This window comes from Clupea harengus, chromosome 12 (assembly GCF_900700415.2).
Source record: "Clupea harengus chromosome 12, Ch_v2.0.2, whole genome shotgun sequence".
Classification (NCBI taxonomy): domain Eukaryota; kingdom Metazoa; phylum Chordata; class Actinopteri; order Clupeiformes; family Clupeidae; genus Clupea; species Clupea harengus.
Window position 1 is genome coordinate 27,158,924 of NC_045163.1, and position 25,400 is coordinate 27,184,323.

General features: G+C 43.0%; 1 protein-coding gene across 1 annotated transcript; it reads right to left on the reverse strand.

The window, feature by feature from the left end:
• Positions 1–1,563: 1,563 nt before the first annotated feature.
• st8sia4 (ST8 alpha-N-acetyl-neuraminide alpha-2,8-sialyltransferase 4) lies at positions 1,564–14,064 on the reverse strand. Its single transcript, XM_012821182.3, has 5 exons — positions 13,788–14,064; positions 10,982–11,113; positions 9,098–9,355; positions 5,883–6,176; positions 1,564–3,668 (listed from the first exon to the last, which is right to left on the reverse strand). The coding sequence occupies exons 1-5, from the start codon at positions 13,898–13,900 to the stop codon at positions 3,386–3,388; spliced, it is 1,080 nt and encodes a 359-aa protein (XP_012676636.2). The 5' UTR covers positions 13,901–14,064; the 3' UTR covers positions 1,564–3,385.
• Between the last annotated feature and the right edge of the window lie 11,336 nt (positions 14,065–25,400).

Sequence of the window (25,400 nt, forward strand, 5' to 3'; positions counted from 1 at the left end):
GGGTCAGTAGCGAGACGCAAAGCCACACCGCACCAGGCCAAGCTGTCCAACTGCAAGCCCACCCTCCTCATCTCCACATGCAGCAGAGCAATGACAGCCACTAGAGCCAGGTCATACAGAGTCAGCCAGGTGGCAAAGCCCAACATGCCTTCTGATCTCTGGCTCCACACCGCCACCAGCATCAGCATGGCCATCACTACACAGGCGGACTCCAGGGCAATCAGAGAGTAGTAGCAGTGGATACCCATGGAAGGGACTTCTGTGCCATTGGTGCCATTGACGGGCCCTGCCATTGCCAGGTGTAGGTTGCCTATCTCAAACACCATCTGCATTACGCCCACCATCATAAAGTACAGGCCAGCCACGATGGACCCGTCATGTGGAGTCAACCCACAAAAGCCTTCTGCAAGCAACAGCTGCATGGTCACAAGCAGATAAACAGCAGATGCTCAAAAGGAAATGGTGGTGTGTTCTAATCTGATATATAAAAACACTGGTTGCAGTAGAGAATGATGAGTCCAGTTTGAGCTTTATCCTGTTTGGAAATAATGTCACTTGTCTGTCTCCGTTGGAAAGGTCACTATCAGCTGTCCCTCTCTGGAGAGAAATGAGCACTTATCTGAGGACGCCAAAAGACAAACAAAAAGTTTAATTTTCATTGACTTACTCATATGTACTTCTTTCTTAAGGCGATACGAAACATAATCTTGTTGCAGACTTGACTGAGTAGATAAACAACAATAAGCATTAGAGTTGAAATAAAAACAATAAAGCGTTTGAATACACTGTAAGATAAGGCTAACTAGCTAGCTAGCAATTAACTAACTTACACAAGCTACCACCTTAGGTCTATTAACTAGGGAAACTGGCAAGACAGTACATGAGAGTATGGTCGTATCTTAATCTTACATAACTTGATGTGCATTGTTAGTAAAAATGTACAAGGCTGTACGAGCTCACATGCACTGGCTCACATCTACTGATACCTGTGATGTCTGCACTCTGGGTACCTAAGGACGACTCATCTGGCAGCATTAGCTAGCTAGCTATAGTTACCCAATTCACTTAGGATTACTTAAGGTCGTGGTATTCAAGTAAGCTAACTTTACTGACATTTGTCCTAGATATCAATAATGTTGTCTTTATGTTCTTTTATCCGAACAAAAGCATAATCGTTATATTATGATTCCGTCACTAGTTAGCTAGCGATAACTCGTTTGCACTGTTTTCATTAGGTCTTCGGCAACAGAAACGCTAGTTAATTATCCTAGCTAGTTACATGTCAAAACAAAACCTTTAAAACAAGATGGTTAATAACACCGATGGGAAGTAAAGGGGCCATCTCAGACATCATCAAATAAGCAGATACCTTAGATGACTCATGTCACCGTGCTGTAGCGATGTGTTAATATTTAAACCCTTGACAATCGAAGCCTGTTGTTAGCAAACAAGCGACTGTAGCTAGCTGTAATTATTTGCAGCACGAGCTACACTGTTCCGTCCTGTTTGGGTTAGTAACCTTGGCGTCGTCTGTAGAACTCAATAGGCCAGAGGAACAACTTAAACCTTAGGCTACTATTAAATAGTAAATATTCATGTTTATTCAATATTTCTAAAATGCATTTTCACAAACATAGAAATTTGATATTAAAAACAAATTCAAACCAAAATTGTAACTAAAATGTAGAGGGGAAAAGTATCAAATTTCTTTTAAAAACGATCCATACCCTATCACATTCAACACCTTAGTCGGTTTGATTCAGAGTACAAAAACATTACATTCATATAAATTACAGACATATGAACCTATAAAAACAATATATAACACAGCAGATTTCACATAAGTAAAGAATAAATAAATTATAATTACATAAAAAAAAGGCATGATGCACGTCATCTAAATGACTTTTCCCTTATTCGTTCTAAATTAATACTGATATTCATTACAAAAAAGGCAGATCACAGTTTATTACATAAATGGAGACATTCAAATTCATACCTGTTGCTCTAAATGTAATACTACCATGTATGTACATAATCACATTGTTGATACCTGACTTGAGTGGTTTTGACCTTAAGAGACAGCTAGTGATGTGAGAAAGAAAAAAAAGAAAAAAAAATCCTGTGTAATGAGAATTAACTGTATGAACCAAACACCATTTTTGCAATTCACTCTGACAATATCGTTCCTCAACTGCAGTACTTGGATTGAATACTAAATAATCGTGACGGGGGCATGTAGGGTATTGAAGAAAAGGTTTCTCAACATTGTTTTAAAGGATGACCATGTGAGACAGACTGGCTTAATGTGCTGACAGCAGCAGCACCTAAACACGTTGCCTCACCATTTGTATGCAGACGTTGTCAAATGTCTGTCAATATCAGAACATAATTAACCTTTTCAATTATGCCTCAAAAAGAGTAGGCCAGTCGGTTGCACAAGAATTTTGACACTGGAAAAACACAGAAAGCTGATTGGTGTTGCCCTCCCTGTGTAACACATTCCCTATGATGACGCATGCGCATGGAGATGAGTAAGACAACCCTCAGGTGTCAGAATCATGTGAACTATCTACAAAATATGAAAACAGACTGACTTATTTCAATATTACCACCAGAAATATTCTTAAGTATTTCTTTTTTTCTATCATCTAAAGCACAAGACAGCATAGCCCACACCGTTTAGGTAGTTGTACATTCATCAATGTTTTACATCCAAGTTTTACAAAAGAGGAAAATGTATCCGGGCAAATGCACATTAGTGTAAGAAGCTGAATCAATCATATAAATAGCATGTGTGAAATTTCACATTGGCTACCATCTAAACATATAAAAATAATTTTTGACCTGAGGCCTCTAAATTCTAAAAAGTACAGCATTAAAGAACCATACAATATTGTAAAGAAATGTGAAATGAAAAAGAAATGACCCTCTTTGGGTTTAATATTAAGGGAACCCAGTCCCTTTCAGAACATCCAAATTGCTTTAATGGATTGGCATAACTTTCTTTCTGTGTATACTAAAAGACAGTCAAGGAAATACAGAATTCTGTATTCTGTGTTATGGTTCCATGTAACCAAAAAAAAGATTGCTGAAAGTACAGTGTGTGACTCTTAAAGAGGTCATAGAACCCAGAATGACAGTTCCATAGCGATATACTGCACCCAATGCACAATTCATATTATTATTCTTTACATCCAGTTATTCAGCGGTTGGAATACTGAAGGCACACTCAGGCAACACACTCAGAACCCCTTCTCAAGAAGCTGAGACATAGCCTATCGTGTCTCTGCCATCTCATCCCTTTATGAGTACAAACATTCTCCTCCACACATCATAATGATCACGCATGCCACTGAACAACATCATGATCAGCAAGAGCACTTCAAGGTTGCATGCACTTAGAGGTGGTCAACTTCAAGGCCCCTTTGCTGTGTAAAATTTTCAGAGTTTTGAACTCCAGTGGCATCCGGTGTGGCCCCGCATTGGAGAAGTAGCGATATTTGATTGTGTCGTAGTAGTGGTACTTCACTGGGTTCCCCTGCGAGTCTTTGGGAAAGGGCCAAAACCCATAGAGGTGAATCTCATCACAGAAACGAGTGGCCAAGGTGTACATGAGTAATCCAGTGCTTGGCCGTTTGATGTGAATTTTGTTGGTGAGCCAGTACCTAGGAGACAGAAAATATGCACCGGTTACATTCAACCAACTCATTACATTATTACATTATTCAACCAACTCATTACAGGCTCCCTTCCTATTAGGACCCATTTGTATAGTGGACTGTCAGGTGTCAATGTCAGGTAATACATTGCCTGCTGTAATTCATTTAAACTTGAACAGTTCAAGCAGTTTTTCAGCAATTCATCAATGCAATTAAATGAGGCAGGTACATTTTGCTCTGTAATAGGGCTGCATATTAGGCAGGAGTTAAGTGGTATTTCTTATGGGGTCTTAATCCAACAGTTGAAAAAAGGGCTGGACATTAGCTTGTTTTTCTATGCCATCATATATTTAAATGTTACGCTAACATTTTTCTCAGATAAATAACTGTAACCTGAATGATCAACAGAATGAAGATAAACCCATCTGTACCAACTCCTCTGGATGTTCTTATGCCAGACTACATGAACATATACACTATCTCAAACCTGCAACTACACTTTGAACTTCTTAGGTCTGACTCATATTGCAAATATCTATCCACCCTCTGACTCAACTCTATCCTTTTTCCATCTGGCATGGTCACATCAAGACTGTACTGAAGGTGTGTGCCATTGAACCTGTTGAAGGAGTAATCCTTCACAGAACTATATTTAGCTGCAAGACAGGGTCGCCAGAGGATGTCATTGTAAGAGCATGGCGCCTGGCTGCTATGGCAACTCAGAAGGAACGTCAGGCACAGCAGTAGAATTAAAGAAGCCATATTTACATACGGAATTGAGAGAACTCTGGCCTTGTTTTACACATGCTCATATTAATTCAACCGGTTTACCATCACATTTTTATAATCTTGGGGTTTTCTTTTGCATGTGAACATTCAAACTACAATATACTTTTATTTAATTATTATTATTTTTTTTTTTTTAAAACACCATAATATCTGATCATGGTTATCTGGTCATTCGGATTGTTTTTCTGGTCAAGTAATAGCATTTCCACTTGCCCTTTTTTATACATCAACTGCATCCAGATCAGATCCAAGAACCAGACTGTCCTTCTGTCATTCACTATTTAACATATTTAAATCAGACAAGCTGTCAACATTGGGTGTAGACTTGACACATCAAATTAAAACGTTTCCCCAAGCCTCCACTGCATCAGAACTCAGACTACATTCTAAATCACAACCTCGAATCCTTGATCCACACTCGCATTTCATATGGGAACCTAAGCAGCATCCTGATACAGAGATCACTTTAACCCCAAGCATCAATGGAGCCAGTGTACTCCATATGGAAGAGTACACATGGATAGACTGTAAGGACATATGATCTGTACACTGGGGTTGAAGTGGAGGACACACCAGCAGTGTGGACTGATTGTGTGCAGATAGACTAGAGGCTGGTGGGGAGCCTTCCCACCATGCTGTGCGCACTCTCGCACAGGCTCACCGCAGGAAGTCTCCCTGTTCCTGCTTTGATGTCATGGGGTCGCGAGAAGGGGCCGTTTCTCTCACAGCCGTCTGATGCAGGGCCACTAGCGGGGAGACGGACGAGTGTTGTGCCAGTGTGTGGTCGATATGTTTACCTGCCATTGAAGTTGGGCTTTTATAGAGTATGTTACAAAAAAAGGTCAGCTCGGAGTGGTATCTCTAGGGAGGAAGTAAGTACTTCAAGTAAACAACATAATCTTTGGCGATCTGGTCACACTCACAGCAAATGTGTTTGTTGGTGTGAACACTTCGAGCAACACAGGATACACACAGGCACTACTGTGAAACTGGTCTGAAATGCAGAGATTCCTATGCACTGAGCAGCTTATTCTCCTTCATTACTTGAATGGCCAGGCAATAGTTAGATGTCGATATTTCTGTAATTTAAGACAGCGAACAAGTGAAGGGTGTAAGAGCTGGTAGAAGATGATCGATTAAATCACTATTATATTTAGTTGCGAGCTAATTTGTCTATCTATATTGTAAATTGTAAGAATTAGCAGCGCTTCTATTTAGGTCCTCTTGTAATACTCAATTCACCGTCTCATTTCCTTATCAAGCCCCTTAAGTCTTTCTGTGTAAAGCAGCAGCTCATTTTAAATGTATAGGTGGATGGAAAAGACCATGATTTAAACGCTGATGCCAGAGGGGTTGCAGATTCGTCTTTGATTTTGGTTATAGGGGTGAAATTAGAAGGAGAAGGATTACACAACAGAAAATGGCCCTCACCCCCTAACAGCGTGGATGAGCCGCAGCGAGGGGTACGCCGGCTTCACGGACAGGCCCCTCTGCAGGATGAGCTCGTTGACGCCTTCGACGTGCTTCTCGCCGCCCTTCACCATGAAGGCGGGGATCCACAGCACGCTGTCGTTGAGGGCCTGCAGCCGCTCGACGAAGCGCTCGCGGTCCGTGGCGTTGCGCAGGCCCCCGTACGCCCGCTGGATTACCGACGGGTTCATGGTGGTGAAGTCCGAGCGCAGGCCCACATCGGCTGCGAACTCAGCCTGCGGGGCCAGGTTGCATCTGAGAGGAGGAGAGAGACGGAGATGGAGAAGTGGATAGAGAGAGAGGAAGAGAGAGAGAGAGAGTGACAGAAGTAGAGAGAGAGAGGACATGAGTTAGTCACCCAGCAGTGAGAACCTTCAGATCCAGCTAGGCCAGAGCTCTTAGGCAGGAGAGACTCAGCTGGCTTTAAGGAGCATATCAACAGCCTCCATCTACACAAGCATTAAAGGGATGCTGTGAGGAGACAGAGGCACAAAGATGCAATTTACTGTCTTCAGAAATATGAAAAACCACACACAGTCAGGGTGGAGAAGCAATTCTTCAATGAAATCACCCTCACCACCTGAGATGGTTATCACAAAGACTGACAGGAGAAATGCAATTTAGATTCTAATACACAGGAGGCAGTATTAAGCCATGTCGGGTAAAACAGTAATAAATTCTTGAGGCCTTCTGTGTTAGTTTTTTCTACGTGTTTTTTTTTTTTTTTCATAACCTGCAGCTATGTGCAATCCATCAAACCAGCTTCTTTCACACAAGTTTAAAAAATTCAATTTATATTTCGGTCTCTATGCCGGTGAATGGGGAATCACATGCAGCAGAGAACTGATGCAAAGATTTCACAGATGGCCGGAGCCTGAAGTAATGCCTGTCGTCGTCTGAGGCCGTCTGACATGTTCCGTCTCTGCCCTATTTCAGGTGATGGGAACCGAAAAGGCAGTCTGCATTAAGGACACGGTCCTGCAAGCTATAGACAACCAATCACCAATCTCTTCCTATGCATCCAAAAGATTATCAAAATATACACGTCTTAAAAATATTGTTAGAAATGACAAATCGTTATTATCTTTATTCTTAAATTGTCTTCCAAAAGTCTTATATGGACATTAGAAATTAATAAAGTCTTATTTAATTGAAATCGATAATCAGTGAGTAAATATGCAATTGTCGTTATTCTTAACATAACATGTTCCAGGCAGTGGAGCAAATAGCCGAACAACATGTTCTAGAACAATAATAATTCTAGAACATTATCTCCTAAGAGACATTTGAATAATTCTAGAAAATGTTTTCCTTCAGAAACATCTTTTCTTTGAAATTAAGGTTGTAAACATGTATCGTTTTTTCCATACAAATGGTGTCGCACAGCACTGTTTTGCTCAGTTTTGCCCGTCGACAAGCACAGCCTGGATGTGCATTTCCATATATCAGGGCCTACTCGCTTGAGGGTGTGTTTTTAAGTAAGAGATAAAGGCCACCGATGTGGAGGCAAAGAACTCCACGATGCACAACCTTAGTTTCCTTCATTTATACCCCAGTTGCAATACATGCATTTAGGCATGCACAGCAGTAGCCCACACATGCATTTAGGCATTTCGGCATTAGCCCACACATGCATTTAGGCATGTACAGCACTAGCCACAAGGGAAACATCGGGTTTATTCCAAAAAAGAAATGAACCAGTTTTGTTTCCAGGCACTTCTTTCTTTAGTAACGATAACGGGGGTTTAGTCACCGATAACCGGGGTTGCTTGGTTCAAATCGATTCCATTAATTCTAAGCCTGAATCCTTGCTAACATTAATGTTAGCTGTTTCTAATTCCATGTGGGCTAGCTTGCCAGCTTGCTAGTTCTCCAGACAATGTTATTTAGGCATGGAATTTATCAAATTTATACCACTTGTCACAATGAGAGAATACATTTATTTTGTTAATTCATTGTCTGCCAAAACAGTCACTGTGGTAGATATGTCAACGGGCAGTTCACTATTTACTATTGTTCTTATAGTTAGTACTCAAACTTTCCAGAAGAAACTCTTTAAATGGATTTGCTTCATACGTGTCTTGATATACAAAAATACAGACACACTACTATGATTAGCGCTGAATGATGACTGAGACGATCACAAAAGAAACAGTATCTTCAACGTCATCCGGTGCGTTTGGAGATGGACCCGGTGCTCAGGAAAGGGTCCAAAATGAGCGTGCCGCGGCACAGCTTGGCGCCACTCAACCTTATAATGAGCATGCACATGAGCTCAGCACGGTGTGGCACAGCCAAGAGTGGCACGGTGTGGCACAGCCAAGAATGCCGATGGAAAGACCAATGGTGGCTCCATTTCCCTAATCAAACAGATGAGTAGGCCTCGCTCTCTAAGGTCTTGACGGTGTGAGCTCTTAGGTGCACAAATCGGTGCAAAAGCTTTCGGAGCAGAGCCACCTCAGCTCAGGATGTTGTTTTAGGTCACACAACATAAATCAGGTTCGAATCTGGCCAGGGGAAGCCTGGGTGCTACGACAAGACTCCAAAGGGAGTTAAAAAGATCTGGGGCAGGCTTTAAGACTTATAGATATACTGCAGTGTACTAGAGTAAGGTAGAGTCTTTTTTTTCCCCCCAGCACAAAAAGAAGTGAAAACTAGCGAGACGGCTGCAGGTCTATTTGACCTTGTTTGAGCGGCTAAAAGGTGTTAGACGAGCCTGAATGCCAGGAAAGAAAAAAAAAAAAAAAAAAAACATGTTTTGGCAAGACGAGCTTTCATTGCTAAGACGCTACTTTCCATGCTTTGATGAATGGCCTGCAAGCCCGCCTGCCTGCCTGTCTGCCTGCCTGCCTGTCTGCCTGTCTGTCTGTCTGTCTGTCTGTCTGTCTGTCTGTCTGTCTGTCTGCCTGCCTGCCTGCCTGCCTGCCTGCCTGCCTGCCTGCCTGTCTGCCTGCCTGTCTGCCTGCCTGTCTGTCTGTCTGTCTGTCTGTCTGTCTGTCTGTCTGTCTGTCTGCCTGTCTGCCTGTCTGCCTGTCTGCCTGTCTGTCTGCCCGCCCGCCCGCCCGCCTCTCTGTCCGTCTGTCTGTCTGTCTGTCTGTCGCGCAGACACACACAAAATGAGGCCCTCAACAAACAAAGACAGGAGGAAAAAGCAAAAACACAACTAATAAAAGTACCTTATCACAAAATCATGGCTGTCGATCTCGTGTCCACATCCGCTGCTCAGCAGCACCCCAGAGTTCCCGACGACAGCGCAGGTCTTGAACCTCCGGTTCTTCAGTGGCGAGACTTCAGGCAGCAGCTTGTGCAGTGTTTGCGAGACGTTGAGCGTCCGGCGCCGGTCTAGAACATAGTGAATGGTGTCGCCGGGCTTCAGGCTGCTCTTCACCACAGACACGTCCCTTTCTGCATCCAGGAATCGCAAGATGTCCTTTCTGTGTTTTTTTTTTTTTTTTTTTTTTAAATGAAACAACAGCCAATTTGTTAGGCAGAACATCAGTGTTAAGTCAGTTCACATTCGTCTACCTTGAAATAATTCAAACTCACAAGCGCGGTTACCCAGCTTTGTGTGCTGTTTCTCCAGAGAAATACTGCCGTGTCAGACTTAACCGCTTTTAATGACGTTTGTTTGTGTTGTTCCTCTTTCAATGAGACAAAGACCCAAACAAACTGATCCACCACGTCACAGCACTTGCACATCCTCCTCGTAAGTTATATCTGACACAACAGTCACAGGTTGCCAGAAACAGTCACATCTGTCACATGAGAGTCTGTTTGTGTTCTCTGTTGGCAGTGTGTGTCAGTGCGTGCCACCAACAAAACGCTCAGTGCACACACACACACACACACACACACACATACACGTTTCAAAATACCCACTCTGTTGGAGGCACATACTTGTTTGTTATCACAATGACACCAAAGGAACATGTGTCTGCATGATATATAGGTCTATTCAACCATCAAATACTGATGATGATCATCCAACGCTGATTAAAATATGCATTTTACATGCATCTAATCTGATTTCATGCACATACTTTGTCCTGGCACCTCCTGTGCAGTGGCATGCAGCTATGAGCACTTTGAGCTGCATTCTTTTGCATGAAAGGTGCTATATAAATAAAGTTTTATTATTATTATTATTATTATTATTATTATGAGTGGACATGGCATCACATTCACAAGACAACGGTTTTCTCTAATCTTGTAAAGCAGCCTTCACAAAATGGAAAAGCTCTGACTGACTTGTGAGGGAAGCACGGAATGCATCGGTGTCCACAAAAAATCACATGCACAGGAATCTGGCCTGCTGTACTATAAATCTAATTTCCATATCTTGATTGAATTTCAGCGTGCAGCGTGAAAAAAAAGAATATGCAGCATCATAATTCAGAGAAACTGCAGCGACGTAATTAAATCATGCAATATAGAATATTACCCAACAGAGGGAGTTTTGCCTTTATAGGCAGCTTTTATGCAACATAGTAGGGGTGTGTGTGTGTGTGTGTGTGTTCCATATAGGCTAGTTTAACTTCACACCAGTCAGAAACAGACCAGCTTCTATTCTTAGAACACGTTTGCAGCCATATCCACTCTCTAGCCCAAGTCTATGGTTACACTGACATTTGGATTTGTTAGCCACACATTTCATACTTTAATTGTGCGTAAAATGTAGCATACTGAAGGAACAGATGTCTAGACACACCCACAAGATGAATTCCCCTTCCTTTATTTCTGACTTAATTAGGTCAAAGGGAGAAAAAAAAAAAACAATTCCCTGCCATTCTATGCTCACTGCCTTCTCCAGCGTTTCCGTTTCAGTGTCTGGTCTCTGAAGGCAGAACATGCTTCATTGTTGACCTTTGGAAGAGGCACTGGATTAAAGCAGGAGTAGTGACCTTGATTTCTTCTTCTCCCTCCCCCGCCCCCCCATCCCAACCCCACTCCGCTGCCGTTGTGACTCCACTCTACGCTGGCCCCAATAGTGAATCAGGTGACATCTGCGGCTCGACACGTGTGTTCAAAAATAGCCGGCGTTCCCCCGCTGCTCCACTCACCGTATCATTAGCACCAGTGAGGAGTTGACCCTCCAGCCGTCCCCCGAGGGCTGGGGCACCTCAGGCACGCTCCTGCCACTGCCTTTCTCCGAGCTATTGACCATTAGCCTGAAGGCTATTAGCTCGCCATCTCTGGAGGAAAAAAAAGAAGAAGAGAGGGGGGGGGGGGGGGTTGCTGTGATACAGATCTCTCCTTTCACTGTTTTAAAGCAACTGCCATGTGTCAGAGGGGAGCATTGTGTGCTTTTCAGCGATAACACACTGCATTAAACACACACTGCATTAAAACACACACAGCATTACAATCACACACAGCATTACAATCACACACAGATTCAAATGGTTTCTTTACAGGAAAATCTCTGCTTGCAATATGCCAGGAGCCCCTAGGCTAGGATGGGTATACACTTTCAATTCCAAGAAGTAGTAGAGCAAATATGAGCCGGCTCTCAGATGCCTCGGCGACATGGGGGACACCATGTTTAACCCTTCAGCAATGGAGTTCAATTCAATTCAGTTTTATTTATAAAGCTCCAATAAGCATTGGAATGGTCTCCAGGCGCTTTACACAGCGCCTCAACCCCTTGTTTTGAACATTCTAATAAAATATTTTGTCCGTTAACAACGTAAGTTTCTAAAATTCCCCCCTATATTCAGTGGATCCAGATATACTCTTCAGAACATTCACTCTGCCACATTCTGAACACAGCGGTGTGACGGTTCCTGCAGCAGGGTTCATTAGAAAAACGAAACTATGCGCTCATGCTGCCCAACCCACCATTCCTGCCCCAACAAGTCACAGTGTGCCCGTCCTGGGCGGCAGTGGTACAGTAGGTAGAGAAGTCGTTTAGTAAACAGAAGGTTGCTAGTTCGATTCCCTGTCGAAGCGTCCTTGAGCAAGACACTGAACCCCTAATTGCTCCTGATGTGCAGTGTGCCATCAGTGTAAATGTAAAATGTGTATACATTGTAAGTCGCACATATGTAAGTCGCTTTGGATAAAAGCGTCTGCTAAATGACTAAATGTAAATGTAAGATCAGATGCCAACACACTTTTTTTGTCTACTGTGAATGAACTCTTGACCGCCTTCTCATCAGGTACCACGACACCTTCTTGTAAACTCAATGCAGACATTGAAGGAGCATGAAAAACCACATCCGTGTCTCTTTCGATGAACCTCATGATGACAGGGAGTCGGATGCAGCTGTATCTAACACCTAGGCTCCTAAGCCCTGAAACACACTGTTAACACCGTACTGTTCATTTCCTGACAACTAGTGAGAGAACTGATTTAACGCAGACCTTTGATCAGAGTCCTCGCACACAATCTGTTCTGTATAGGTTCTAATCGCACAACAGGAAAGGGGGTAAAGTGCATCATGCTTCACCACAGGAAGCTTTGTTATTGTCTAACAGAAGGAGCCCTTCACACGCGATGCGTTGCCGTCTTCTTCTAGCCTTCACGTACTGAGGAAACTTGGCAGAAGTCTGCTTAACTGGGGGACTGTTCCATTATTCCTGTAATTATCTGGTGTTATGTGATAAGCATAGCTTCTGTGTCAAATCACAAGGCAGGTGAGAATGCAACTTTGCTGAATGAGGTAATAAAAAGGTGGCTAGTGACTGACGCCTTTATATACAGAAAATGAGCCTCCAAAGGGTCTCTGAAAACAACAGAAGTTACTATGCTGAGGACTGGCGACAGCCGTGGAGTGTAAGGTGTTTTTTTTTGTTCTGTACTTCTCTGTGGTTGTCGTGAAACCCGTGCTGCTAGTCGTAATCAAGAAAAGGGAAACCACCTGGTCAAAACAGATGAGTGCCGTCTAGTGCTTCAGGCTGTGATGTGCGTCTCACACACAAAACACACACACACACACACACACACACACACACACACACACACACACACACACTCTCTCAAGACCAAAGAAAGACAGTTAACAGGCAAACTGTCAGTCGCTTTCCTGTCACCAGCATCTCACAGGAAGTGCTGGCTGTCATCTAAAACCAAAAGCACTAAGTCTTAAGCTCATGTATGAGGATGAACAGCATTTATGGCCAGCAGAGTTGATGGCTACATATGGATCTTTTTCTTCAGCTACCAGGACGGTTCATGAACCTGTCAAAAACAAAAGCCATGTGGCATGGTAAAATAAGAGTTAATACTTCTTCTCTCTTTTTTTACTCTCCTTCTGCCCACCCCACTCCCCTTATCTCTCTCTTACACTTACACACACACACACACTTATAACAGCCCACTACAACAACATTGACCTAATGTGATCTACAATGAGTTTTAGTGGATATAAACCTTCCCCAAGAAGAGAAGCAATCTGAAAGCTTCTGAAGAAAAAGTCGTCTTTCACAAGAAGCCCAACTAGAGCAGATTTTAAAAAGGCCCAAAATGTAAATGGGATTTTCTGGAAGAGCAAATAAAAAATTCCAATGCAGGGAAACGGTTAGTCATTAAATAACTCAAATGCGGTAGGGTTCAAAATGAACATTTCCCTGTAGCAAAATGATAATCAGTCTAGCCCAAACAAAGGAAAATAGCCATCCATCCCGACACAATTTGCCATGGGCAGGACCATTCGCAGGATCCAATGGTAGGACACCGCTACCTGGTAACATCGAGCAAAACTTCTCCTATATAAACATAAACTAACATGAACATTAACGTTAGCATACTATTCACGGCAAATAGACAAGGCAACCCAATGCACCTCCAAGCACAGCGACACATCAGCTACCTTTGTGATGGGCTATTCGACCAGCGGAGTCAATAGCAAAGAGAACGTGTCGTACCCTGTGAGTTGGGCTTCCTGATGTTCCCCACTTCTTGCTATGTCTTTCGTCTTGTAAAAGATCAACAGAATACTAATGGTGCAAACAGTCCATCGTTTCCAAGTAAGGCGCATTTCGTTGATGTAGATAAGTTAAATCCTGTACAACCGGTCCTTTGGAGTCATTCGCTGACCAAGTCCCTCTCGGTTGATACTGACTAAACCCCGTCTGTTGCATATTACCCATTAGTTTCTCAGCAGCTGCACACCATGTCCTGCCTTTGCAGACACCGCTTCGAGATTGAAACACCCACTGTCCAATCATATCCACCCTGTAGCAACATATGCAAATATATTACTTCGCAAAGCCAATGGTTATCGGTGAAGGCGTGAGTTGGTGACTTCGAAGTTGTGTCTGAGATCAGTAGCCCAGTAAAGCGCGGTCAGACGAAAAATGAAATTGATCTAATACGGTCTGGTGGTCCCGCTGGCCCTTCGTCACTTTCGGTGAGAGTTATTTTATACTCGATTTAAGAGGGGAAATATTTATTCAAAGAAGTTAATCAGTATTTTCTGTTGAAAAACAAATAATCGTCGTATCAATGTTTAAATCAGTGAGTATATAATAAGGCTTGTAGTTCGTCTAAGGATCAATTCAAGTATAAAAGATAACCAGCGGGCTCCTCGGAATATGGTTTGATACTCAGCATAGCAATAAACAACTGAAAAAGATCCGAATGAAGCAGCCATGGAAATGTACTTATTTCCTTTTGTACTGTAATGACTCATGAGTCATGACATAAAAAAATTAATGACAATAGAGAGACCATGATGATTTCAGCGACAGGTCTTAAAAAGGGGAGGAAAAATCCTTTCACAAAGAAAACATGTCATGTGATGGAACACATACATGGGATGATGCTCTTTGCGATGTAGCCAAAACATCAATAGTTGTTTTGGTGAACAAATGAGTCTTCAAGCTAGCAGTTACACGAGGAAGAGGACTGAACCATGCGGCGCAGTTCACAAAGGAACAAGGCCACATGGAGTGAGACATCGGGGCAAATGATGCGAAGAGCTGTAATTACACTGTACTCACACTGTATATCTGCTGTTCGATTCTGCATTCAAGGACATTGCAGATGTAAGCAATGTGAATTTTTGTTTCATTTTTTTTTTTCTTTATTTAAAGAAACTGAGGAGGTGATTGCCATGACCCGGTGGATGGCCAAACCGAGAAGGACACTCTAGATTGGCTGAGGGAGTCAGGGAGGGTCGAGGGCAAGCACAGCGCACTGATGAGCGATAACGGCTAGCAGAAAAGAAGTGCGGTGAGAACAGTAAGAGTCCTTTTAGGCCCAGAAAAGAGGAGAATGATCCAATTGGAAGTTACGGGGGCAGCGTGCTGTACGGATTACTGAAGAAAAAAATGTCATTTGATATTTGGTTTTGGAGTGGTGAGCAGACATTAGAAAGGACAAGCAGGGCAGGAGGAAAGACACATCTGAGGAAGGGAAGCATCAAATATTAAGGCTTGTAAAGACAGAAGGGCGTGACTCTTTTATTAGGTCTCTTGGTAATATCATGGAGGCATGTGGAGTGGAACAGATTTAGGATGGGGGAAAAACACAGCCACCCCCACAAACAGCTGTGAAGAAGATAATGAACCCCCTCGCTGCACAGGGTTGCAGGGCTTTAGGAGAGTTCTAATGCGGAACATGCATGCAGTGCAAATAAACCATGCAGGTTAATGCTTCTAATAAATAAGTGGAGCCGTTTCTGCAGTTCGTCAACCTTGAAATACAAGCAAACCCCGTTATAAATCAACAACACAGAAGTGCCCATTAAGTGCTTTCAGCGTTTCATTTCCATGAGTGCTTTTGGGGAAGAAGAGGACGGTGCAAGTTTCCAGAGTTTCCTTGGTTCAGCGCTACAAAGACCTCTTTGATGTAATTTCATCTCTTCAATGATAATCTGATACAGAGTGATGTGTTTTTTTTTCAGTTTGTTCACCCATTCCCTTCTTTTAAACAGCCCTTTCAAAGCCCCCAGTACCACCATCATGGTACTACAGCTACCTACCATCAAGACTCCAGCCTGCTCCTGAGATATTGGATTACCATGAAAACAGACCCTGTCGAGTACAATAATGCATACATCACTGGCCATGCATTCTGTTTCACAGACTTTGGCCCTACACACACACACACACACACACACAAACACACTAACACACACACACACACACACACACACACACACACAGACAAGCAACACACACACACATTCACCTGGGCACGAGGAGACATTTGAAATAAATCGGATTACGTAAATGAGAACAGTGCGTGTGCTGTGTGTCCACAACGTCTATTCAATAACCCAAGACATTACATTTAGTCATTTAGCAGACGCTTTTATCCAAAGCGACGTAGAAAGGAGAAAACACTCAAGCTACGAGCATTAGAGACCTAGTGTAAAAATAAATACTACTTTACATAAGGAATAAAAAGTGCAGGAATGTAACTACTTTAAGTGCGAGTTAAGTACTAGTTAGAGGAGAAAGGAGAGCCAGAGGAAGGGCCATTACCATGAAGCATTCCTGAAATGTGTGTCAAAGTGTTCCGATGTGTCGTGGGATTGTGTAGGAGTTTTCCATTCCTCCGTTAGTCTGTTGTATGCTGCTGCAGTCCAATGATGATGAACCGTTTGTTTTTATTCTGGTGTGGTTAAGCAACATAGCAGTTTTGAGTTGAAAAAAAACAGGTAGTGCCTGATCTGTTAAATGATATGGCCTGCAAAATACTTTGAATTGCTCACTTCCTCCTGAGCTGAGGAACAGAGAAACACAGATAAAAGAGCTTAAAGATTTCATCTTTGAGAGAAAGGCTTACGCATGTCAAACTGTCATATGTTCCAGGGCCTTGTGTGGAAAGTCCCCAGGGATGGTGATCATGATCGAGTCCCTAAACATCTGCACTGTTCTCAGCCAAATGATCTTATTAGCTGCAGTAATCTTATACTGTTGTGTGCTGTAGACACCAGCTGTTTCTTGGACACCATTTAGTTGTAGAAATACCACCTCCACACACATGGTGCAGCTAAGGGACCCTTTCAGTCCAGCACGTCCAGGCTCTTGTCTCTCTCCGCGAGACTGTAGCGTTGTCTCTACACTCTATCATCTCCTATCTTTGCTTTGCAGGGCTGGAGTGAAATGCCACTCTCTCCATGGAGTGTTTGTCCAAGGCTTACAACACTGGCCTCTCTGGATGGCAACCTCGAGCTCTTGACTCAGCCTGAAATATTGAATCTCAGAGATAACAGCTCCCGCTGCAGCCCAGTTGCAGTCGTTGAGACACATTAATGTTGCACAGAGTTTAAGCTGTACGCGCTCCAGCCACTCTGTGATTGTGTTGGATGATTTTTGGAGTGCTTCCACACTAGAATCTCTGTGTGGGGCATTTGTGCTACATATTTGAAGCTTCATATCTCATTTCATCCATTTGCCCTAGATATAACCATCAGGGCATCTATATTTTTTGGAGTTACCAATGACCAGCTTGGTGGAGGAGTTTAAATGTGCTAAAACCCCGCCTGGAGATGATTTTGTCACAGTCTAAGGATCCAGCAGTCAAGAACTTTGCTCGAACGGTTGAAAACAGGCAAGGGTAGTGGTTCAGTGTGCACAAGGCGCATTACAGCATGGGGATATCATTGGGCAGGTACAGAGTGGAAGAGCAGGGTTTGTGTTAGATGACAGCATGGGGATATCATTGGGCAGGTACAGAGTGGAAGAGCAGGGTTTGTGTTAGATGACAGCATGGGGATATCATTGGGCAGGTACAGAGTGGAAGAGCAGGGTTTGCGTTAGATGACAGTTGGAAAGCATGGGGTAAGGCTACATTACCGGAGAGGAGCCAGATGGTAACCCGCGTCGTTTGCAAACAAGAAGAGGCAATTAGGCGAAAGCTAGGGCAAAGGATGAACTGGCATAATGTTGAGAAGAGGAAGACCAGCTGGAGAGAATTGTGGGCTAAGGATGCTACATTAAATGAACTGTTGGAGCCGCGTATGATGCCCTCCCAACGCCACTTAACCGCAGTCTGTAGGTGGGCGAAGACGGAAGCAAGTAGTGTATGGGTGTCGGCTAATTAAAACATGTTCTGGGTGTCGGCTAATTCAAACATATTCTGTCCGGTTGTGGAACTAGCTTGACCCAGGGTCGCTACGCATGGAGACACAATCAGGTTTTAAAGTCACGGGCGTGTTTGTTTAAGAATAAACCAGTTGATCTTTTCCAGTTAATTGTATAACTGACAGGGACAATAGAATGTATTTCGTGTGAGAGGGGCAGAAAGGTGCCGAGGGCAATGTACAAACGGTAGCAGCAAATAAGGCAAAGCACGGGATTGAAAGTTGCTGGCTGACGTCGGAAGGTCCACAGTGTATTGTTGTGACTGCTATGAGAACAGACGAGTGCGAGTGCGAGTGCATTGTTTACTGTATTGAGTTAATGATTCCGTTCGAAGCTCCAATTGAGGCCTTTGAGAGGAAGAAGCTGAAGTATGCAGAGCTGGTGGCAGCAGCGAAGGGAATGAGGTTGGCAAGCACACACAAGACCAGCGGAGAGGTGTTAGAGGCTTTGTAGCTAAATCAACCACAATGCTTCTGTTGGATTTTGGTTTTCGAAGAGACAGCCACTCAAATGAGCTTTAAAGGAGTTGTCTGCGGTTGCTGGAAAAGCAATCCCGTGGTTATGGCTAAGGCCCACAGACTGCTTGGGGACATGTGAATTAACAGTACTACATGAAGAAGCCTGTTGTTGCAAGATGTTTCTGTGACTAAAGGGACCAGGGTTCGTATCCCATGTATTTATGTATGTACATGTTGTTGACTCGCTAGTTTGTCATAAACAAAGTAAGCAAATTTCAACAGGTTTCGCTATGTTTAGCGATGTTAGCAAGCTTGTTATAACACGCTTGGACATTGATGCTAGTAGTGCTCTTGCTTCTTTGTAAGGTTATTGTGATAGCTATGTTGGCTAGCTTGCCAACAACTTTCCTAACACAGTCAAACATCAAGCAAGTGCAACACAAGACAAAGCAAAACACCAAATAAGTTACTGAATAGTCCAGCAGAAAGTAGCCCCCTACCTGGCGGCTCCAGAAACTCCATAGTGTTACTCTAATGACTGCTGTCTCTAGTATATTTTCGATGCTCTGAAAATGGAGGTCAGAGCTCAATAGCTGTGTTTGACATCTTGCTCTTAAATGCCCTTAATGCCCTTTGATGCTCTTAAATGCCCTGTTTATGGCCAAGGCCAGACACTATGGTGTACCATAGCTTGACATATTACATGAACTTCTTCTGTGGTGGAAACTTTTCCTGCCCATCCTCCTGGTATTTCCAGGGGCAATCTGCTCACCCACGGAAATAGCGTTCTTTCATTTTTAATAAGACACCATCTATCTCTAAAACACTAAATGTCACAATGACTGAAACGGTCAAAACAAGCCAGAGATCAGCCAACACACTTGTCATTCAAGCATGCTGCAGGTTCAAAGCCACCTGTCATTCAAGCGTGCTGCAGGTTCAAAGCCATTTCCTGTCAAGAGTCTTACAGGCAGAGCCAGACGTGAAGTGAGAAAGCGGCGACGATTGATTTCATCTGACAAGAGCAAATCCTTTTTATCTAGCAGGCCATCTGAGGTTAGCTGTAGAGCTGCTGTTGTTTGTCTGGTATTTTTCTGTTCCACAGACAGAAACGGTATCCATCATGATGTACCATGATCTTTCTCATTAAACTCAACATTTACATTTACATTTAGTCATTTAGCAGACGCTTTTATCCAAAGCGACTTACATATGTGCGACTTACAATGTATACATATTTTACAGTTACACTGATGGCACACTGCACATCAGGAGCAATTAGGGGTTCAGTGTCTTGCTCAAGGACGCTTCGACAGCAACCTTCTGTTTACTAAACGACTCCTCTACCACTGTACCACTGTCGCCCCCCCAAAGACTTAAACTTTAAGCATCCCCCGGTGCATGTCAACTATGACTACTACGATTTTCATTTAATTTATCTCACTGTCAAAGGATGCTCAATATATATATATATTCACAACATAAAAACATTTATAGCATTTAAATAGTGTGCACTGTGACATACAAGTACAAACATTTTGAGGTTAAGTTTTACAGTTACACTAACAATTGAAAACCATGAATAGTTTCACTTGACTTTATAACTGTCAGGCATGACAGAAAATGATAACTAGGGTCTTTTCACTGTCTGTTTTTCAAGGTGGTTTGAGATTTTGTGAGTCTAAGTCTAGCCTTGGGCAGGGTGTACAAGGTTGTCATACCACAGGAGACAGTCAGTCAGACCGGGAGCAGTATACACGAGCAATCAATCAATCTCGTTAGCGTTGCATTTGTTTCCCCATCATCCCACAGGCTGCTGGTATTAGCCGTGTTATTTCACTCCAGAACCGCTGCCTCCCCCTGCCCCAGTAGAGTGACTAAGGGATGGCCACAGGGTAAGGTCTGCCTGGTCTAGTCATATTGCACACACAGCCACAAATGGATGTAGCTATAGCTGCCTGTCGAGATTGGCAATCACATCACTGTAGCCCCCGGCCATCTTGCCCATCGGCCATGCTATTTCGACAATCCTCCAAGCTGTCCTCATCAATGTGTTTTTGCATCTCGCTCTGTTGCCTTCCTCGGGAGCAGTTACACTTTAAAAAAAAAAAAAGCCTGCGCTTCTGACAGACGCTGGGGCTCCTGTTCCTGCTCTTGCAGCTTTCATCGTTTTAAGTGTTTTCATGTCTCCAGCTATTCTGGTACCTGTCATTAGTGTCTCCCCTCGTCTAACCTGCGGGTTTTCATCCCTCTGTCCTCTGTGCCGGAGAAAAAAACAGTGTGAGGCATTTTAAAACCAGCTATTTCATCATTATCTTTCTTTTTTGAAGAGCAGCACTGTTCCACTGCTGATCTGTGCGCAGGCAATCTTCAGAGCTCTGTGGTAGTCGGTGGAGACAGAGGACTGAGCAATGATCTGTCCGTGTACCATCATCAATTCTGAAGGCAGTCTCAGGGTGAATCTTCATTCCAAGGGTCTATGATTGCAGAAACTGATGGAAACGGGGAAAGAGTTCACAAAAATATCACACACACACGGGCACACACACACACATACAAACACACAGAAAGAGAGAGGTCCTATAAGATTTTGTGTTGAATATTAAGTAGATTTCTGCATAGATTCAAAGACTATCAAGAGGTTGTCTTTTACCACATACTTAAAGATAAGGAACAAATTAGGCCAGTATCCAAACGAATGGCCCTCCAATACAAATGTTCACACAATGTTTAATATCAGGGCTGCATATAAGATCAGGAATCTCCAAGATGGACACGGAGGACATGTGTGGTAACCAGGAAGCCTCTCAGCCTTTCTCCACTGCGAGAATGGTTTCCTGCCTCTTGAGCAGTCTAATGGACAGACAAAGATACTTCACTCAATCATTGTCAGGGGAGTTAACATAAATAGGTTGGTTTTCTGACAAATGGCAGCATGGACTGATGGTGACAGACCCCTCTCAACGTATAGCACTCACTGTCACACAGTGCCTCCGCAGTAAAGTGGGGGAAATGGCCAACATGCCGCAGGCTTCTAATTGACATCGCAGAATGTTCCGGAAGCACAGAAGTACAGAGGAACAGAGAGGAGATGGAGGGCTCCTTCAGCACCTGTGCACCATCCATTTCTCCATCTCAGAGGTGGAGACAGTAATAGTCTTCTCCACACGATGATACATAATGAATTAAGATGTTGGTTTCATGCTAGTTTTAAAACAACATCGTAAAATACATAAAGACAATGTGTAATTGTGTATAGGCTTTGCATCCTTGCATTTACTGTTATACTGAGATTTGAAGTGCAAATGAACACATGAGACATGAGCCTCTTTGAAAGATCAAAAATATTCAATTCAGCCATCAGCTGTCCAACACCACAGTGTTTTGCACAAAAGGGTATTGCTATAGATGTATTGTTCCACAGATTTAACACGCTCCAGCCTGAAGGACATACACAGTTTTCTAAAGTTATTTTGACTCCAAGACCCAAGACCTTAAGGAAATAAAAAATGAAAAGCGCTCAGTAAACTGATTAGACAAAAGACCAGTAAAACGCTGGCGGTTACTCTCTTGCACCGTGACCTTTATTCAACCCCAGTTACAGGCCGTCACCTTCACCAATCTGCATCTGTATGCGGCTCGTCTCTCCCCTGAGGCCAAGCATCACGGCAGCACTTCTGCTTTCCCCTTCTAGACTCTAACAAACAATAGCAGAACTGTGGCCTGGACCGAGATCGTCACAGCCAGTATATAATAGCGTTGACAGAGGACAATGGAAATGTTGACCGAGGACAATGGAAATGTTGACAGAGGACAATGGAAATGTGAAAGGTCAAGGTCAAGGTCACATTTATTGTAATCGTAATTATTTATGAAACTGAACCAATTGTAAGTTGTGCCTTTGAGAGAGTAAGTTGAATCTTCGATTCAGGTCGCGTTGCACTTCTGTCAACCTTCGCCGAACCTTTTGCTTCGGACAACAACAAGCACTTTTAACCGATTGACTAATCGAAGCGACAAATATAACTACAGAAACATGTCCGCAAGGAAATGCAAATGTGATTGCATGGAAGCAGTTGTTGGCCGTTGCATACCGTAACCAATGCAATTACTTTGCCCTACGACAGAAGGGTTTGACTCTCCTACCACCTGTTGGATGAGCGATTAAAAATCCTCTAAAAGGCGCAGGGCAGCGATTCTATAACACCGATGACCCGCAGCGATTCTCTAACACCAATGACCCACTGACATCCCAGCACACAGAGGCAGACAGCACACGCTCTGCTTTAAAATATGAATCAGTCGATATTCAAAATAAGTTGATGATCTCCATTCAATGTGTGCAACGCTCCAATGATGTAGGAATGACTTGACTACTTGGTTCCTCTTAAGAAACATCTGTTGCCTTCTTTCTACATGAAGAGAAGCCAATCAAGACTCTTGCACGTAGTCAAACACAGCTTTTAAAGCATGCTGTTGGTCGAATGTTTCCAATGACAGAGACTTGCGGCCTTTCAGAAACGTATTAAAGTAGGCCTCCACATTGGAAACGAAACCGAGTTACACTGGGCGCTAGCATGCATTTTGTGAAAGAGTCATAGCATTAGACACCCTAGGAGTGCTGATGGATTAATTAAGTGGCCCACTATAAACACTTCAACTAATTTCAACTGATAACTTAATCACTTCATCAAAGAGAATACACTTAATGACACCCATGAGTATCACAGCTTAAATTCAAATGAAATACAAAATTGCAGTTGCAGTTGGTTGAATGTTTCCAATGACAGAAACTCTCAGCCTTTCAAGCCTTCAAGACCAAAATGCTGATCGTCAGCATACCACCAAAGGTGAGCATTTAGCAGACGCTTTTGTCCAAAGCAACTTCCAAAGGCGTCTCGGGCCCGGTCTCAAATCCAGGACAACTACTTAGGAGGAATGCTATGCTAACCGCTATACCACCAACACACATCACATCCCCTTATTCAGTTTGGCAAATAAACACGGCAATTAAAACAAAACCAGCAGATCAATTAGCACACTACAAAGCATTAGGATGGACGTGATCAATTAGTACAATGCAAAGCATTAGGATGGACGTGTTGTCGCTGCAATGGAATCAATATCTTGCAAATCACAAGAGATGAAATGGCGCCCCAAAAAAACTATGACAGAAACAATAATAAGAAAGACTTGCGCTTTCTGGTGATATATTGTTGTCAGGGTTACCCTTTGCTTGACTTGTAAATTGCTGTTTGTGGAAATCACATGGTGGAATGATTAATCTTAAATGCTGCTCTCTACTGGTCATTGACACAATTGCATGACAAACTTAAATGCAGACAATACAGCTTGTAGTGTTTTGAAAACTGTTTAGAAACCTTCCTTGAGATTTTGCTAACTTTGGTTTGGTTTGAAAACTTTGCACTTTGTTTTTAACATTTGCATATTCAAACTGTTCATATCATGGATTCTTATGTCAATATGTTATTATTAATACTTTTTTCAGTTGAATATGTTCCTCATTATTTACACCACATAATGATATTTGTTCGTTTCATTCTGGCTTCCACATTCTCATTGCAGTTCAGTGCATTATCCTGATTGCCTTCAAAGAGCTCAGAGGGACAAACATTTATAAAATAAAATGAATAATTCATTTCAAACACAGCGGTGGATCAGCAAGTTAGACGTGGTTGAGAAAACCAAAATTCACTCTATCCATCTGATTAAAAAAAAATACTTTCCATGCCACTGATTTCAAGGTGGACGGTAGGAGCAGTTCAGTGTATTGTCCTGTTAGCCTTCCAACAGCTCATAGGGACAAACATTAATAAAACAAAATCAATAATGAACAACAAATCAATGGCCTATTATCAAAACAATGTGATAATACCGCCTATGTTCCCCACACTCACACAATTGAATAGTACACGTGGACACAAATGCCTGAGACGCCCAGTCCAGAGTGGAAGCTTCTAGTACACGTGGACACAGATGCTTGAGACGCCCAGTCCAGAGTGTAAGCTTCTAGTACATGTGCACACAGATGCTTGGGACGCCCAGTCCAGAGTGGAAGCTTCAGTAGTGAGGCTGAGAGGACGCAGCCTGGGCTTGGCAGAGAATGCTGTGTCAGAGTGACCTTGGAGTTCACTGCTGGAGTCCAAGGACTGTTTGTTTAGCTGCAGTTCAGCCAGCAGCTCATGGTCCAGTTCAGCCCGCAGCTCATGGTCCAGTTCAGCCAGCAGCACATGGTCCAGTTCAGCCAGCAGCTCATGGTCCAGTTCAGCCAGCTCATGGTCCAGTTCAGCCAGCAGCTCATGGTCCAGTTCCTTCCAGGCTCCAAAGGACTGGAGTGGGTGTCCCATCCCTTCATACTCCCTGTTCTGTTTTTTAAAACTACTCTCCATATATGTTTATGATTATGCCATTAAGTAAATCTTTAAAATACATTCTTATATTGTTAATATTCACAATTATTATTGTTAATATTATATTATTATACCGTTTTGTATTTCTATTTACCTAACATTCACAGTTTTTCTTTAGGTACGTAGTATACCCTTCAACTTTCTTCATCAAAATGTTTCCTAAAGTGCTCAATGTCATGTTTATTTCTGTCGACAGTGAAAAGAAGTTGGCGCTGGATCAGCCATGACTGTGATGCAGCGTAAGCATCCAATACACAACCCCATGAAGCCCAAGGATGAGCATGACGTGCTCACTTGCTCTGCCTCCGCTGTTGAAGACCAAGTCTTGACCCAATTGAATTCTGTGGGAACATTTGAAAAATACTCTCTGAGATGACCTCCACGCTGTACTGTAGAATTCTTACGTTCTTGTCAAGCAATGTCAGCAGAATTGAAGACAGCTGGAGCTCAAGCTGTGCTGCTGAAGGTGAGGCACTGGGCATAATTTATGTGGAGAAATATTGAGCAACTTTCAAATGTCCTTTCACAGTATATTAGCCGTTAGGAGGGTAGAA